The sequence below is a fragment of the Mytilus galloprovincialis genome, chromosome 5 (genome assembly GCF_965363235.1).
Source record: "Mytilus galloprovincialis chromosome 5, xbMytGall1.hap1.1, whole genome shotgun sequence".
NCBI classification, from domain to species: domain Eukaryota; kingdom Metazoa; phylum Mollusca; class Bivalvia; order Mytilida; family Mytilidae; genus Mytilus; species Mytilus galloprovincialis.
The window spans coordinates 84,126,666-84,144,722 of NC_134842.1; the positions used below are offsets into that span (position 1 = coordinate 84,126,666).

The 18,057-nt window shown below is 31.3% G+C and overlaps 1 protein-coding gene across 1 annotated transcript; it reads left to right on the forward strand.

The window, feature by feature from the left end:
- Positions 1-2,674: 2,674 nt before the first annotated feature.
- LOC143074179 (uncharacterized) lies at positions 2,675-10,397 on the forward strand. The gene is made up of 6 exons (XM_076249726.1): positions 2,675-2,928; positions 3,401-3,679; positions 5,549-5,800; positions 6,336-6,422; positions 8,366-8,385; positions 10,230-10,397. Exons 1-6 carry the CDS (start codon positions 2,868-2,870, stop codon positions 10,395-10,397), a joined length of 867 nt encoding a protein of 288 aa, XP_076105841.1. The 5' UTR covers positions 2,675-2,867.
- The last annotated feature ends 7,660 nt before the right edge of the window (positions 10,398-18,057 follow it).

Genomic DNA, 18,057 nt, shown 5'->3' on the forward strand with positions numbered 1-18,057 from the left:
GCTAATTAAATATTTTATATGGTATTTAAGTCTGGGAAAATATAGAATTATCTTATTTTTGTAAATCGAATTTTTAGCATGCTGCCAATAACTCATGGTTATTTTTGATCGATACATTTGTTAATGTTCTTTGTTACATTGTAGTTGTTCAAGCTAGGTACGGAACAGATCTGATTGGTCGAGCCCTTTATAACTATTTCATACAGTTAATGCTCACATATTGCAGTTACATCTCTTTTCAAGATTTAGGAAAGATTGAAACATATTTAAAATATAAACATGATTTTTGATACTTTCTAAAGCATTAAGATCTTTTATTTTTTTTAAACTATTTTAGATCATTACTCGAGCATCCTTTTATGAATAGTAACATAGTTACACAAATCAAGTTAACTTGTTTTTTGAACCCTTGGAATAAAAATGTTTTCTCTCGATAAATGTGAAGTTCGGGGAGCATCAGCTGGCTGTACAGTTTTAATCATCAGAAGTTATATTCAGCTTATGATGAATATAAGCATCAACATTGAATAATAATGTGATTGTTTTCCTTTACCACTCGGCTTTTATGTGTTTTCACTTATATTTTGTATGTGAATTTTTTATAACTAGTACTACTCCTGATTTCATAGGAAAAGATTTTAATAACTCCTGACTTTTATGGTATATAAATAATGTAGCATTTCATCTCTAGTCTAGAGAAAACAGCAGAAAGATACAAAAGGGCAATTCAAATTTTTATATCGAAAAAAGAACCGACAACGTCATGGCAAAAAACATAAAAGACATAAGAACAAACTAAAGTACTCAAAACACAACAAAGAAATACTGAACACTAGAACTCAACGATAAAACCAGGGGTGATTTCATGTGCGCTGGAAGGTTAGGCAAATCCTGCTCCAAATGTGGCACCCCTTGGATTGCTCATAGGATTACACACTCGATGATAATTCTAATTCGTAAGGTCACGTTCAAAGAGAAGTGAACGGGTTTGTGATTACGACAATTGGAACATATCCATCGTCATCTGTGAAATATAAACCATAACATTCAACCAATTCGTGATGGCTTGCGTACAACTGTCGAAGGGATGATTTCAACTTCACCGGAACTCTTGGTTCAATATCTTCCTTGAAACAGCTACTCTATATCACAGAAATCATGACAGGAAATGCACGCCCTGGAAAATTGTATCAACTTGGGAATATATACCCCATATGCAGGTACTACAGAAATGTTCCTACATATCAATGGAAAGTTCCTATATATAAAAGGAATGTATCTCCCTCATTCATAGCTCTGATTCCTTTCACGGATTTGGCAATACTTTTTGGACCTTTTGGATTATAGCTCTTCATCTTTTATGTAAGCTTTGGATTTCAAATATTTTGGCCACGAGCATCACTGAAGAGACATGTATTGTCGAAATGCGCATCTGGTGCAAGATAATTGGTATCGATAATTTTATTTCACAACTGGGAAGCTGAAATCGTCACTTTTTCGTTAAGGTTTTTTCTCAACAGACCCTTATTGTCAATTTATAGAAGTTAGTAAAGATATATCATACAAATAATGTGATTACAGAAGTACATTACACATATAAAAACGTTTTCATACAAAGTACATTTAACATATGATATTTAGATGCACGTAAGTACAAATGAATGAAACTAAAGTACTTTTAAATAAACAGTGCTTTTATGGATGATTATGTTGTCTAAACAGTTTCTTGTCATACTGTTATTAATGAAATATGTTAATTTAGGAAACATCATTTTATAGAAATAAATGCAGTTTTTGTGTTCTTTTCCCTAATATGTAAGTTTTTTTTCTGGTAGAGTTATAATGTAGTGTTTTAAACAGCCATTTAGTTGTTTCGTAAATACATTTTAGTTATAATGCGTTTTTTTCTTAGGTGTATACGTCCTTATGAAGGTACATTCAGAAAAGTTCTATGGAAGCATGACATTTGTAAAGTGTTTTTTTTTTCATAACGTTAACCTGTATATTCGTAACTATTCATTTTTATTCAAGGAACCTTCATTTTGTTTTCAAACGAATGTACAAATATTTTGTTTGAGAGAAAATAAAAATACAAAAAAAAAAAAAAAAAAAACGCAACAAAAAATCAGGCAGAAATCTTGAACCCAGGTCTAATGTTTCATACAAACACTGTGACAAAAATTCCATCAACTAGTTAATTGCATAACTAGTATTTTACTTCGACGTATTACATTTGTTATTGAAAGGTTGAAACCATGCATATAATAAAATAAAAGGAAGTTTTCCAAAACAATTAGTTCAAATGTGTAAGTTATTGGGTATGACCCCTCTCCCCCCCCCTAAAAAAAATTTAAATAAACCCCAACCACAATAACAATCCACTTAGTCCTCTAAATAGAATTAAAAAAAAATAACAGATAAATGAATAAATGAATAAACAATTTAGTTTTGTTTGAATTACAAATAAGTGCCTTGATATGAATACCAAAAAATCATTAATATTATAAATTTTGATTTCACGATTGTGTATGCGCCCAGTAGAAACCAAAACGAAGTAACAAAGACGCAAAATATATAACAAATATTCAAACACACAAGGCAAATACTTTTTCATATGATTTGAAATATATTCTATTCATAAAAAAAGGTATATTTTAGGTACTTCGTACTGCAAAAAACTACTTGTGGAGAAACATACCACTGCTGAAATTGTATGTCCATTTATACCAGAGTCTTGGTATAGGGGTACATCGACTTTCATTGCCTTTGGAAGAGATTTCCATCCTAGATATGCATCCAAATTTAGTATAACAGATACCTTTAATCTTAAAATTTATAATTTTACTAATGATGATCAAGGACGATACATGTGTCAAGGAGTACTTGCTGGGGAATACAAACAACAAAAATTTATAGTTAGCTTATGCAGTAAGTAAGGTATTGCATGTAAAAAATTCTGTTTGGTATATGCATTGTAAAATGATAGAATACTTATGATTTCAGCCTACATTTCAGATACATGTTGAACGAATTCGTGCTTAAACATCCAACAGTAAAATAGAATTAGAAGAGGGCCGAAATATACCAAAAGAGAATCTATTTCAAATTAAAACAATATTGAACTAGATGTGTATTTAGACAAATAATGGCTCTTCTAAGAGCTGAATAACAAGCCAACGAGCAGAATTATTTACCAAGAGGTAGACAACGCATCAACGGTACCAATTTTACTTGACCAAAGATGCATTTCGACATTTAAAGTACCTCCAAAACGGCTCAATGACTAAATCAATTGATTCATGAATATATTATCACTCTATATTTTTCGAATATAAATATTCTCGCTCTATTGTTTCGCATAAACATGCCTGTGGTTTCTGTTTTTTTTTTCTTACTGTAGACGTTCCAGAGAAGATGAGCTATTTCTTAGATGAAACAAATAGAAACACCAGTGGACCTGCTAGAAACCTTCTATGCACAGACGACACTAGTACTCAACATAATTACCACATATACTATAAAGCAGTCATTGGTATTTTCAAAATCCAAGCGATTCAACAAACTGTTGTTTATAAAAGTAAAGAAACGATAAATGGAAGTTTAATAGAGTATAATTGTTTGACATTGAACACAGATAAGTGTGTAATACACAACAATACATATCAGTTACGAGTAGAATGTGAGTAGAACACAAACGTATATTTAGTGAACATTCGGCATCTCAAACTTAATCGGACTTAAATGTTTCTGACATGCCCATCATTCTTAAATGTGGTATACCAATTTTCCTGGGCATACATAACACACATGTTTTATGTTTTATGTTCAACGTAATACTTATTTTCTAAATATATGTATGTAGATTTTGGTAGACCCTCGAAATTAAATATTCACGAAATTGTAGCCCAATCAACTAAAATTGTAATCCAATATTGAATTTACATTAACTGAAATTGCGAGATGAGAGACAAATTTGATGCAAACCCATAGATTTGGACATGCTCTTTACTTGAGGATGCCATAAAGTTGAGATATAAACTATTCAAAGAATATGTTTAGAGACGATAGGCGAGGGTTTCCATCTACATATGATTTATCAACCAAACGCTGATTTATTCTGTAAAAATATGTTCTATTGTCCCTGTAACGAAATGGTTTCTCTTTCAAAAGATGTGTTTGATTTGTCAAATTGCTACCAACAAGTATTATTTTTACAACTTAGCTCATACTTTTGATTCATTGCTTTGGTGACTTTTAAGATTGATTTTTAACATAATCTTTAATTATCAGTGTCAAAGTGTGAACAGTGTAAGTGAAGGAAGTCTCATGCATGTATATTACTTTCCTCACCAACAGTTTGTTTTTAATTGAAACTTCAAAGTGAACCTGTTTTATCATGTATTGTCGAATGTGTATAAATATTAACAACAGGATTGATTCGACATATTGAACAGAATCTGCTTACCCTATCGTGGCATGTCTGGTCACCTCCAGGTTTTTGGTGGTATTCGTGTTGCCAAAGAGGAATACGGGTGTGTCAGTAGTTTAAGCGTTTCAATCTGTAAATGCATCACCCACAATGCGAATCTACACTTTGTAAAATGTTAAAAACAGGATTAGAACACAATCTGTAAATTTACAGATACAAAGGTGTATTTTGTATCTTAAGATCTATGACAACTAAAACATGTTCATACTGAATGTAGACACAATAAAGAAGTATATATCAACCAATTCGTGATTGTAACCATACATCCTATGAAGTGTCGATTTAAGTCTCTAATCCGAACAATTCTGATAAAACAGTTTTTTTTAGTTAGGATCACATCCCTTTTATTGAAGTCTGCATAATGTGAATAACACTTGTATTACATTTTAATCGAGAATAAAAAAAAATCAATATCATGCGAGAAATATGTAGTTTCAAGTTGTGAAAAACAGACTGTAGTATGCGTATTAACTAATACTTAAAGTTTTGATACCAAACCTAAGGCGCGGTTTTGTTATTTCATTTTGTATTTTGTTTTTTAGTTTTATGGTTATCGGCATTTGCTATCAAACAGTGCGTTTACACTACGTATATTGTCATTTGCTTTTATAGAAGTTAATTGTTTTTGTTGTTCCGTTGTTTTCCTTTTATAGTTGATGTGTTTCCCTCGGTTTGAGTTTGTAAGCAGGATTTGTTTTTGGTTAATGGAATTATAACTATTGAACAGCGGTTGCCTTTATTTACTATAAACATTTCGAATGTTTCATGTAAAGTTTGCTACAGCACTGAATTGATACATTTTAATGGGAACAATAGATTTTTCCGTTCAGTTAATTATATATATCCTTTTGATAACCATTGCATTAATTAACAAAAAAATGTTTTATTGATGAAGAATTTTGCAATTATCCCTTATTCTGAAACAAATTTTTAAAACTAAAAAGTATCTCTAAATTTTGATAATAAAACAATCATTAAATGAATATCGTCAATTCAGATTAAAATATTGATTTAACATTTTCCTTTGTTTTGAATAAATGTTTTGTAAATCATTTACAGGGACATCAAGTTATGAGAAAACTCAGAAAACGCCGACAAATGAAACACAAGTGTACGTTTACACTTGTAAAAGTAATGGGTCTAAAATGGAAGAAAATTTACAGTGTAATAAAACTTTCAAAATATACTATTCAAATAAAACAATATATCTGACGGATTCCAAACACGTTTCCACTGGCTATTATGAATGTGCAATAGATGAAAATGATGCTTTCCAGAATATCATATCATCTTCTGACATGGAGCTAGTCAGTAAGTGTTTTCAACTACAAACAGAACATTCATAAAAGAGAACTTTGATCTGTCAAAAGCAGAAAATCAGAATAATGTTTAACAAGGGTTGTTTTTATAAAAAGAGACAACTGGGATTTGTTTTACGCATAATTAGATCTCCTTTAAGTATAATGTATTGTCTCATGTAGATTCCTACGAATAAGAGACGTCCGGACTCTCGTCAACAATCACACTTACGTATCAGACCTTATAATGCAATTGGTATGGGCATTATAAATGAAATTAGCAATTTATACTGCAAAGAGTTTTTTGTTCATATGGGATTTATCTGATAAAAGGGTGATACTGCAATTTAAAATTAAAGATCGTCCTCACAAATGATCGTTCTAACAGATACATGTATAATGTAATATTACCATACCAGCGTATATGTTGGTGTTTCGAGGAATACACATTTTCTTATCAAGTGATCATATATTTGATTCAAAACTGAACGTGTCGTGCTCTGTATATAAACACAGCATTTGGTGTTTAATATGGTATCTATTTTCAGGGAATTATGAAGTGTATTTATTTATTGGCGTATCCATTTTTTGTGGAATGGTTTTAATCGGTGTATTCAGCTTTTGCGTCGTGAAAGGTTTGTACGTTATTGAGAGCTATTCACCATTTATATAGCCCTCTTTCAAGAAAACCATTTCAAAAGCAGCGTAGTCATTTATCTCAAATCAGAGATCTATTTCAAAGAATATTCAGCTAAAAAAACACATTTTGAACACGAATTGAAGCATTTTGAAACCCTGAACATAACATTTTCGAATTATTGTTGTCTAACTCTTCTAAAACAATAGCAAACTGCTTAATATTAAGTTATTGTAGCAATTTGAAAATATGCTGGCATTTCTGACAAAAATAATGATTACACAATTAAGTCAAGAAAGTTTTTTAATGTTTTTCTTTATTGCTACGTGAAGTGCATTTTTGTCACAAACTATAGATATGTGGTTTACATCAATTAGACAACAACCCTCATAAAAACAACAGAGTCTCTTTATTTTACTTCAATAATAATTTTTAAATTGAGAATTGAAATGGGGAATGTATCAAAGATACAAAAACATGACCAAACAACCGAAGCCCACCAATTGGCCACCAACTTGTATTTATAATAATAAGACATTTGTATCTATTACACTAAGACATTCTAAAAATAAACACAATATTTTGAAATACTTCATTTATCAATATAAGAAACATAACTGCAGAAAGCTCGGCATAGTGATAGTGATCGCGCGGTGGCAGTGGCATTAGTTAAATTCTTAAAAGCTTTTAATTTTAGAAGTTAGAAGTTAGAAGACCTGGATGCTTCATATTTTGTATACTGATGCCTTATGTGAAAAAGTTTCCGTCTGTCACATGTCCAATGTCCCTTAACTTTTCATGGTTCAGTGACTACTGAAAATAAAAAAGATTTTTGTTATTTAAATTTTTCCCTTTTTACGAGAAATAGGATAACTATATACGGTATGTGCATACCTTGCAAGGTCTTCATGTTAATCAGACAGTTTTCACTTGACCTCGACCTCATTCATGGATCAGTAATCAAGGTTCAGTTTTGTTGGTCAAGTTCGTATCTCAGATACTTAAAGCTATATGTCTACTACATTTGGTGTATGGAATGATTGTAAATTGAACATGCCTAACTGGCAGGTATCATCTGACCTTGACCTCATTTGCATGGTTCAGTGGTTATTGTTATGTGTTGTGGTATGTTGTACTTATACTGTATGCAGTAGGTCTACTATATTTTGTGTATGTAATGATTATATTAAAGGTGTACATGTCCAACTGGCACTTGACGTGATATGACCGTGACCTCATTTTCAGTTCTTCTTTCTTTCTAATACTTTATGCAAAAGGTCAACTGTATTTTAAGTAGAATTTTTTTGTATGATGTACATGTCAGTCTCGCAGATTTTATTTGACCTTGATCCCGTATTTACGGTTCATTGCTCAGTGTTAAGTTAATGTGTTTTGGTCTGTATTTCATAAACTATAAGCAATAGGTCAACTAGATTTGTTGTATGGAAGGATTATAAGCTGAACATGTCTGCCTTGCATAGTTAATCTGACCTTGACTTTGACCTCATTTTCATGGTTCATTTGTCAATGTTTAGTTTTCTTGGGTAAGTCTGTTTCTTAGAAACTATAAGCCATAGGTCAACTATAGTAAGTGTATTGTATGATTGTAAGGTGCACATGTATTTCCCGATTGGTTTATATGACCTCTACCCTATTTTGTTGGATCATGTTAAGTTTACGTGATAGGTGTAGTAAAGCTTTTTAATTAGGACTACCAACATAATATCAATGGTTAGTAATAAGGCAAGACATTTCAGCGTGTGCACTCTTGTTTTTTTTAAATATGATAAAAAATTGAGTGAACTTTTAGATTTCGTCAGTTTCGGAAATAAATGTAAATATAATTGTTACTGATGTTTCCTGGTAGCTCAACCTATGATAAGTTCAAGTAAATAACAACTGTCAAAAATATATAATAATAACACGTCTTTTTTATTTCAGTTTTGAATAAAGCAAAAAATGTAAGTAAAAACAGAACACAGCTTACAGATTGAAGACACTGTTTAAAATTATGTCTGATCCATAAACAAAACATGTAATGACATCTTGCATTTAAGATGTTATAAGATTGCTATGCCGTAACGAAAAGTTCCTACCACCGTATAAAATGAGGAACAAAATTATTTGTGACAATGTGTCAACTTCAAAAATATTCACAGTCGCATAACTGCCGTAAAAATGAATAAATCGAACTGACGGACATACATGGTCGACTACATATGATAGCATTCAATCCTATCAGGATTAAGAACTTTCTGTCAAATGGTATCAGAGGAGCTGCTTTCACAAAGTGTCATTGTGGTTAAAATTAAAAAGAACTCAAATCCTATTATTCCTGTTACAATCATCAAATCAAATGAAGTTTGATGTTAACCAGCAGTACCCTGGGTTCAGATTTGCATTTACAAGGTGATATTGTGACAATACTAAAATTCAAAATAAAAGTTTAATATCTCTTGGAAAAATTATCAGAGGAAAATTGGTAGTAAAATATTGCCAACCTTACATGATAAAAAATATTCCATCTGCATTAGAGCTTTCTGTAAAACTGACTCAGATAAATTGTATCAACACAATTCTAAAACAAAAGAACAACTACTCCCGTTAAAATTGTGAATTCCCACTGAAAATAGAGTATGGTCAAGAGAATATAGGATCATATAAATAAAAGTACAAAAAACCAAAAACATAGTGAATCAAATGAAGCGACATCAATGCAAAGACAGGATAAGCGTTTACTTATTTGATCTCCTCGAATATGAAGTAGTCAGCTCTATATTCCTATATCAACGTACGCTTTACATCAGTTTTCCAAGGAAAAAACTATAACTGCAAGAAACACAGTGAATGCATTTCCGCTTCAAAGAATGATTACTTATTTCATCTACTCGAATATAAAGTATTCAATTCTATATTCCTATATCAACTGCTTTACATCGGAAAGATTTTATACTGCAATGGCATGCAAAAGGACAGAAAAGCATGTGTGAAAAATATCAAAAATTTTGTGAACACTTTAAAGGAGGGTTTGAGCGTTCACAAACACGTTAAAGCCCGTCTAATTCTTTATATGTGTGTCCAAGGATAGTAAAATTGTTGTTACTGTCGGCAATATTTGTATTTTGTGCTGTTTGTTTAAAAAATCAAATGTTGCTTTCCTTAAGAAGCTGGACATAGATGACTGATGTACCCATATTTTGACAATTTAACCTTTTATGTCTGTAAATGGAATTTGATGCGACTGTCATACAAGTGAGAAGTTTATTGCTATAAAACCAGGTTTAATCCACCAATTTCTACATTTGAAAAAGCTTGTACTAAGTCAGGAATATAACAGTTATTGTACATTTGTTAAATGTGTTTTATCTTTTGATTATGCCATTTGATCAGGGATTTTCCGTTTTGAATTTTCCTATGAGTTCAGTATTTTTTTGATTTTTCTTTTAAATAGCTTATCATACCTATGGGTTTTGATAATTTTCGAAGGTCGTATAATGAGCTTTTCTTGTCTCAATCCCTATATCTTATTCTTTATTGGTAGATGTCTTATTGACAATCGTATATCTCTTAATGTGTATGTTGTTATAGAACAAATCCTTTGAAACCACGACCCTTTCCCATCCCTTCTCCGAAACCCAAATTGTTAGAACATCGACAAAGCATTGTTTTATAAAGCAACCTGTTGACATAAGGAAAACATTAACGATGAGATCTAAAACTTGTCTTATTGTTATTTTGTTATGTGTAGCAATTGATTAATTACATGACAATGCATGAATATATATCCGCTTTTATTTCAACCTAGAATGCTGAGAATATTGTAAGACATCATGAATCACAAAACTTGCCGATGGAAGGATATTCCTCAATTGAAAGAAGTCGATTTATTCAGGTTGGACAAACAGTTTCATATACAGCCAGTCGAGTATCAAGATCGAGTACATCAAACGAGAGAAGACATGGACTAGGTTAACTATCATAGAATTATCATTGATTTTACAGGACGGATTTTTTGGTTAAACTTCTCTTTCAATTCAAAGACAAGAAATATTTTAGGATCGTTACACATATATATATTTATTTATGCTAAGAATTGGTATGTCAATCGGATAAAATTTTGGTTTAAATTTTGATTTTCTCTTAAACTGAAATTTTCAAGATTTTCCGAAAAGACGAGCAGCTGTTCACACTTAATAAGTGACATCCACCGTAATACCCTTGTTTAAATATGTTGATGTATCACAGCAGGTACTTGCTTTTTATGATATGGGATAAACAAATGACTCCTGTCTAACCACAAGACGTCGCCAATTTCAAATTCATTAAAACATCGGAGCATCTAAATCATATAACCCGAATTGGAAAGTTGAAATGAAAATAGTTGAAAGGACAAAGAAAAACGGTAGCTAAAAGATTTCATTCAGTGGAACTGAATGTCATACAGATAAAAGGCTCTGAGTTTTGTAAAGCCTTGTTAAACAAATGCTATCTACAAATTGCCTGTAAAATTATGAACTATGAAAGATCAATTGTGTGTTGGCAATCCCATAAAGAGCTTTTCTAAAAAAAAAAGACAACGAATCTTTATTGACAATTCAATAACATTTGTAATTCCCTAACATACATATCGTGTACCTAATTCAAACAGACACACCTTTGGTGGTATAAATATAAACGGTTACAAATGTTCAACAGGTAAATTAAGTTGATTTTGTTTTCTAAAACCAAAAATGATGAAGATATAAATTAGTTAAACCACAATATAAAACTGGTAGATTTTTTTACCACAAGGATAATTTCGAATTTATAAGCACTTACAATAACAAACCATTAGCATGTACAGTGTTTGAAATTAAAAAAAGAAAATAATATTAAGTTGTGTTATTACCCGAATCAAGCTAATTCAAAAGAGTCATTTGAAGATCAATAATATATTAATGATAAACATATACATACAAATAATGAAAAAAGAAAGTTAAATGTAGGTCAAAAGTCAGTTATACAACATATAACAATTGTATGTAAACATTAATTTACAATTGAAGAACCAGCAGTAATATCAAATAGAACCAGAAACCAAAATCAAAGAGTGTCAAACGAAAAACAAAATTTACAAGAATCCTTTTTGAGAAACCAAACCAATGGAATAACTGTAAGTTTTCCAGTGTTTAGACAAGAATCCTTCGGGATGCTAAATTATCATCTTGGTTGCAGAACAATCTTCAAAAAAAATTGTAACTGTTTATTGCAATGCTTTATCGTTAAGACAGACAAGATAGAAAATGTAAAAACAACCTGATAGTGATTCATCACATGAAAAGAAGATAATGTAAAATATTTTTCATTGTGCTTTTTATTTGTATTTGACACTTTAAGTTTGTCAGTAATAAATTTGTTTTTAGTTTTAATAAAATACATTATAAGTATAGAAAACAAGTTCATTCCGTTCTATCAGATGAAGTCAAATATCATGTGATCAAAGGGAATACGGAATAGATTTGTTTTCTTTATTTAACAGATGCAAATTTCGTTAAATTTTTTTAAATCAGATTTCGATGAAACTTGCTTATATTCTGTTTATTATAATTATATAAGATACTGAGGATACTGATTATTGTCCTCTCAAGAAAACGACACGATGCAATCAGACAAACTAGCTGATGTAAAATTGTAGCAAACAAAAGCGATAAGATGAACAGTCCACAATGCACTATAGCTATACAGAGCATGTGTGAGCCCTGCTTAATCTAGGTGCTCCGAAATGGGCCATATAAATGAGATGATGTGGTATGAGTGCAACTGAGACATCTCTCCAACCAAGTGCCCATCTATGTATCAAGAGTTAAAAACTACAGATTAAAGAACGGCCTTCAAAAATGCGCCTTGTTTTACACGAAACAGCAAACTATCGAGGGCTCATAAATGATTAATGAAAACAAATTAAACAGGAACACCAAAGGTTTAATCTATATAAAAAGGGAGAAACTAGAAACACATATGAACCACACTAGCAAACGACAACCACATAACAACATGCTCCAGACTTAGGTGTATATTTTGTTAAGATGCAAGTTCACGTTTCAGGAAAACTCATATGAAATAGTATATATTTGAATTTTTATGTATTTTATTTTTATACCAATTTTAATTTCTGTGGAAAAACATTTGTAGAACATAGACACACATATCCTGAACTATACTGAAATACAGTTTGACAACAATACTGTGAGTCCAAAGTTTTATATTCATGGATCTGAAAACAGAACGCCATATGCAGACATCGACCTTTCTATAAAGGCTGCTCCGCTTCCAGATAGCGAATCTAGTGATAATGAAGTAGACGATAACCAAAGTGATGTTTTTCTACGTTGAATTAAAAAATCATAATCAACTTGTTGTAAAAGACTGTTCATTGTAAATAAATTAATAAAGAATATAGACACTCGAAATTCGCAATCATTGGTAGAGAACCCGTCAAAGCTAAAGAACAAAATTGAGAATGGACATTATAAATATGTCAAAGAGACAACAGATCGACCAAAGGGTAGATAACAGTCAAAGGCCACCAATGGGTCTTCAACGCAGTCAGAAAATCCAGCACCCGAAAATGGTCCTTAAATAAAATAAAAAAAAACCATACAAGACTAGCAAAGGCCAATGGACTCTGACTTTTCGGCGTGGTTAAACATGTCCTGTGAGATCACAATTCTCCCCTTTACCTCTAGGCACTGTAGAATAAATGTAAAATAATAGCAATACGCACAGTAAAACTCAATGCAAGAGAAGTCAGAGTCCGATATAAAAAAAATTAACAAAAGAAAAAAAGCAAAAAGTTATTGAAAGAAATAAAGCATCATATAAAATTTTGATTTAGATATTAAATCGCATTCGTATTAATCATTTAGTTTAGTTTAATGACATTAAGTACATAACTTAGAGTTTACATGTTCACATTTGATGTTATCAGCTCTTCTTAAATATAAAAAAAAATCAGCAACTTCACATTTTTTCTCACGCTAAAAATGTATATCACTACCCCGTGAAAAATAGCTTGTGGCCTTAATAAATGACACCATTATTTATATATACTAGTCAACAAAAGAAACGATACACGACTTTGAAATAAAATTGATCAAAAAGTGTTAAATATAAAACAAAATGAGATATACTATTTTAAAAAGCTTTCATTTGCAATGTATGCACATGTGATAATGAAAATCAAAACTTGTCGGAAAGTATCTAAATTCCGTGCAAATTAGTTTTGCGGAAAGTTGAATAAAAAATCGACAGATAATTTTCATAGTACTAAATAAAATTTCAAGTTTGTTTAAAAATATTTAATATGCTAATCAAGTTATGCGCATGTTGTAATTAATGGGTTGAAATATTGTTTTTTTCAAATTTTTGGGAAAAAAGTGTTTTTTGAAATCTCAAAAAATGCAAAAAAACATTTTTTTTTTATTTTCGTCTCAAATCAATGCTTTATATATGAAAACAACGCACAGTAAATTTGGAACCTTTCGGATAAGTTTTAAGATTTTTACCGCTTTTTGAATATCACTTTACACATACTGTCTATGGTAAATCAGTTGATAATGTATACATTTTAACGATTTCTCGTGGGGCCGAACTTTGCTTAACAAATAAACAAAGAAACTGTATGATTTTTAAAAACAAATTGATGGCAAACATTGTTTTACTTTTAAATGTATATATATATATATATATATTTAAAATTGAGAATGGAAATGGGGAATGTGTCAAAGAGACAACAACCCGACCAAATAAAAAACAACAACAGCAGAGGGTCACCAACAGGTCTTCAATGTAGCGAGAAATTCCCGCACCCGGAGGCGTCCTTCAGCTGGCCCCTAAACAAATATATACTAGTCCAGTGATAATGAACGCCATACTAATTTCCAAATTGTACATTTATCTTTTTTATCATTGAATTCATGTATGTTCTCTGACAAATTCTAATAAAAACAATACAATATAAGACTGGTAATGTCTAAAAAAAAAACACTTTTTTGGTCAAACAAATCATTACTATCAAAATTGATACTTATATTTTAGGCAAAACAAATTCCCAAAAGCCATATTTCGTCGTTGTTACAGGGTTTAAGAAATGCATATTTTCAGATATAGATAATAGAAATTTGAACAAAATTAAGACTTAGTTTTGATGATCACAAGCCAATTCTACATTTCACTTAAATTTGCAAAGGGGAATAAAACTTTTTTTCCTTATTGACATGAATTTGTTTGACACTCAAATTTATCTCCTCGCGAAATTTATATTTTTACTGAAATATATTCGTTTCTTGGTTAACATAAACATTAGAATACAGATTGTCTTGAATATGAAAAAGGAGAAAGTAGATGATAAATAAGAGAACTAATCAACAGTATCCAAATCAAACAGTTTTAGTAACTGTAGGTCCCGTACAGTCTTTACAGAAATTCAAACAAATGCAGCTTCAAAAGCCTCTGACATGACAAAATGTGGGACAATTGAAAAAAAACAACAGTCTGAATTATGACGAAACTATAATCTAAAATCAATAATAACCGACAAAAATGACTGAACCACAGAATCTGGACTTCGTACAATACTTTTTAGCTCACCTGGCCCACAGGGCCAAGTGAGCTTTTCTCATCACTTGGCGTCCGTCGCCCGTCGTCCGTCTTCTCCTCTGAAACTACTAGGCTAAATTTTACCAAACTTGGCCACAATCATCATTGGGGTATCTAGTTTTAAAAATGTGTCCGGTGACCTTGTCAACCAACCAAGATGGCCACCAGGGCTAAAAATAGAACATAGGAGTAAAATGCGGTTTTTGGCTTTTAACTCAAAAACCAAAGCATTTAGAGCAAATCTGACATGTGTTAAATCGTTTATCAGGTTAAGATTTATCTGCCCTGAAAATTTCAGATGAATCGGACAACCCGTTGTTGGGTTTCTGCCCCTGAATTGGTAATTTTATGAAAATTTTACTGTTTTTGTTTTTTATCTTGAATATTATTATAAATAGAGATGAACTGTAAACAGCAATGATGTTCAGCTAAGTAAGATTTACAAATAAGTCAACATGACCGAAATGGTCAGTTGACCCCTGTAGGAGTTATTGCCCTTTATAGTCAATTTTGAACCATTTTTCGTAAATCTTAGTAATCTTTTACAAAAATCTTCTTCTCTGAAACTACTGGGCCAAATTAAACCAAACTTGTCCACAATCATCATTGGGGTATCTAGTTTGAAAAATGTGTCCGATGACCCGGCCATTTAACCAAGATGGCCAACACAGCTAAAAATAGAACATAGGGGTAAAATGCAGTTTTTGGCTTATAACTCAAAAACCAAAGCATTTAGAGCAAATCTGACGAAGGGTCACATTGTTCATTAGGTCCAGATCTATCTGGCCTTAAATTTCAGATGAATCGGATAACCCGTTGTTGGGTTGTTGCCCCTAAACTGGTAATTTTAAGGAAATTTTGCTGTTTTTGGTTATTATCTTGAATATTATTATAGATAGAAATAACCTGTAAAAAGCAATAATGTTCAGCAAAGTAAGATTTACAAATAAGTCAACATGACTGAAATGGTCAATTGACCCCCTAAGGAGTTAATGTCCTTTATAGTCAATTTTTAACAATTTTCATTAGTCGAAGTTCATTATAGATAGAGATAATTGTAAGCAGCAAGAATGTTCAGTAAAGTAAGATGTACAAACACATCACCATCACCAAAACACAATTTTGTCATGAATCCATCTGTTTCTTTTGTTTAATATTCACATATACCAAGGTGAGCGACACAGGCTATTTAGAGCCTCTAGTTTGACGTTCTAATTTAATCCATTGGCAGTAAGTTGGTTGTGTGCTGGTTGATGTATTATTCGTAAATACAGGATTTCTCTTATTAACTGTAAATAGCTTGGAACAAGCTATAAGTAACAGCGAGTACTTGCAGTCCAGGACTGTTTGTCTTTTGTTGTTATGGATGTATAAATACCTGCCACGTCCGATATGTTTTTTTCTGTCTTAAATATCATTTCTGGTTTGTATCGATCTTAAAAGTTCAGTCATTTACAAATGATTTGTATAATTTATTCTTATGTTCTTCTGCAACACCATTGTCCCTGGTGAGAAGCAGAATTAGGCGCTCCAAATGTTCAATATACCATATTCGTAATTTGCCTGCACCAAATCAGGAGCCTTTTGTTCAATGATTGCCTATTATATTTATTTTTCGTGAATTGTTTTGAAATGAATTAGGCCGTTATCTTTTATACGAATGCCTATTATAAGTGAATTCATCCACTCCATCTTAACTTGGGTCGGTAAATGATAGTCCTAACTTATTTGGTATGAAATATATCACAGAGAAATGAAATTAAGGTTAAAAAACATTGGTCGTTGAAGATCAATGTAGAATGACAATCGTCAGATGCTATTCCCGCAAAAGAAGTAGTACCAATGAGCTTCATGAAAAACTGACACAACAATAGGAGGTTTTGGTTGATCAACACTAAGGATGAAAAAGATAAAGAAATATTGGCCAGTACAGCAGAGTCACATATGCCATCAACCTAAACACCCGACAGTTAAGATAAAATATTACGGAAGGTATTGAAAAAATAAATATGTTAGAATAGAAATGGATTTTGAATTGGTGGTGTGTCACTTTAATTTGTTTTACAATTTCTTACTGCCATGCCTCGACACCGATTAGCATATAGGAAAGCAAGAGTAAACATGCTCGACATTGTCGTCTGCTGAAATATCAAGTGGATAACAACAGAGGATTCCGAAAACAAAAGCAATTGTCAATTTGATATAAAAAATCAGGAAGTATTTCAGCTAATCATATTATTTAACACTCCATTAAAAACGTAAATGATTCGTACTTAGTATTAAATTATTCTATATGAGTTTTCAAAAAATCATCTTCGAATTACTTCCTCATTTGCGGATAAAAAATATGCCTGTCCTGATGTGAGTATAATTATATGGTAAATAGTTTTCTAAGCACAAACCTGCTAATTTTTGAAGGCCGTACGGTGGCCTATAGTTGTTAATTTCTGTGTCCTTTTGATCTTTTATGGAGATTTGTCTTATAGGCAATCATACCTTATCTTATGTTTTATACTCACCGTTTTAAAACCATTTAATATCGAGGTAAAATCAGGAGTCTTGTACTTGTTATAACCAGTATTTCATTTTTTCCAGAACTTGATTTGAAAATTAAAACTCGACTGAATATCTCTGGTGTTTCTTCATTTACTTTTATAATATCGGTATTGTTTTGTATACATTATAGGCTTTATATCTATAGAAATATATATTACTAATGATTAGAATATCACTCAAATTTTAAATATTTCAGACTAGAACTAATTTTGAAAAATTTCAACGAAAAGCTTAAACACGGTCAGTATAATATTTAAATACGAGGATGTTATTGAGACAATAAGGTTAAAACACATTACACAAAACAGCATACTCGTATTGTTTAAGTACAACATATAGATATACTCAAACGAAAACGTGAACTAAATTTCAGTATGCCATAATGTGTTGTTTCGGAGATAATTGCGACAACAGTTTTAAGTGACGAATTGACAAACGAA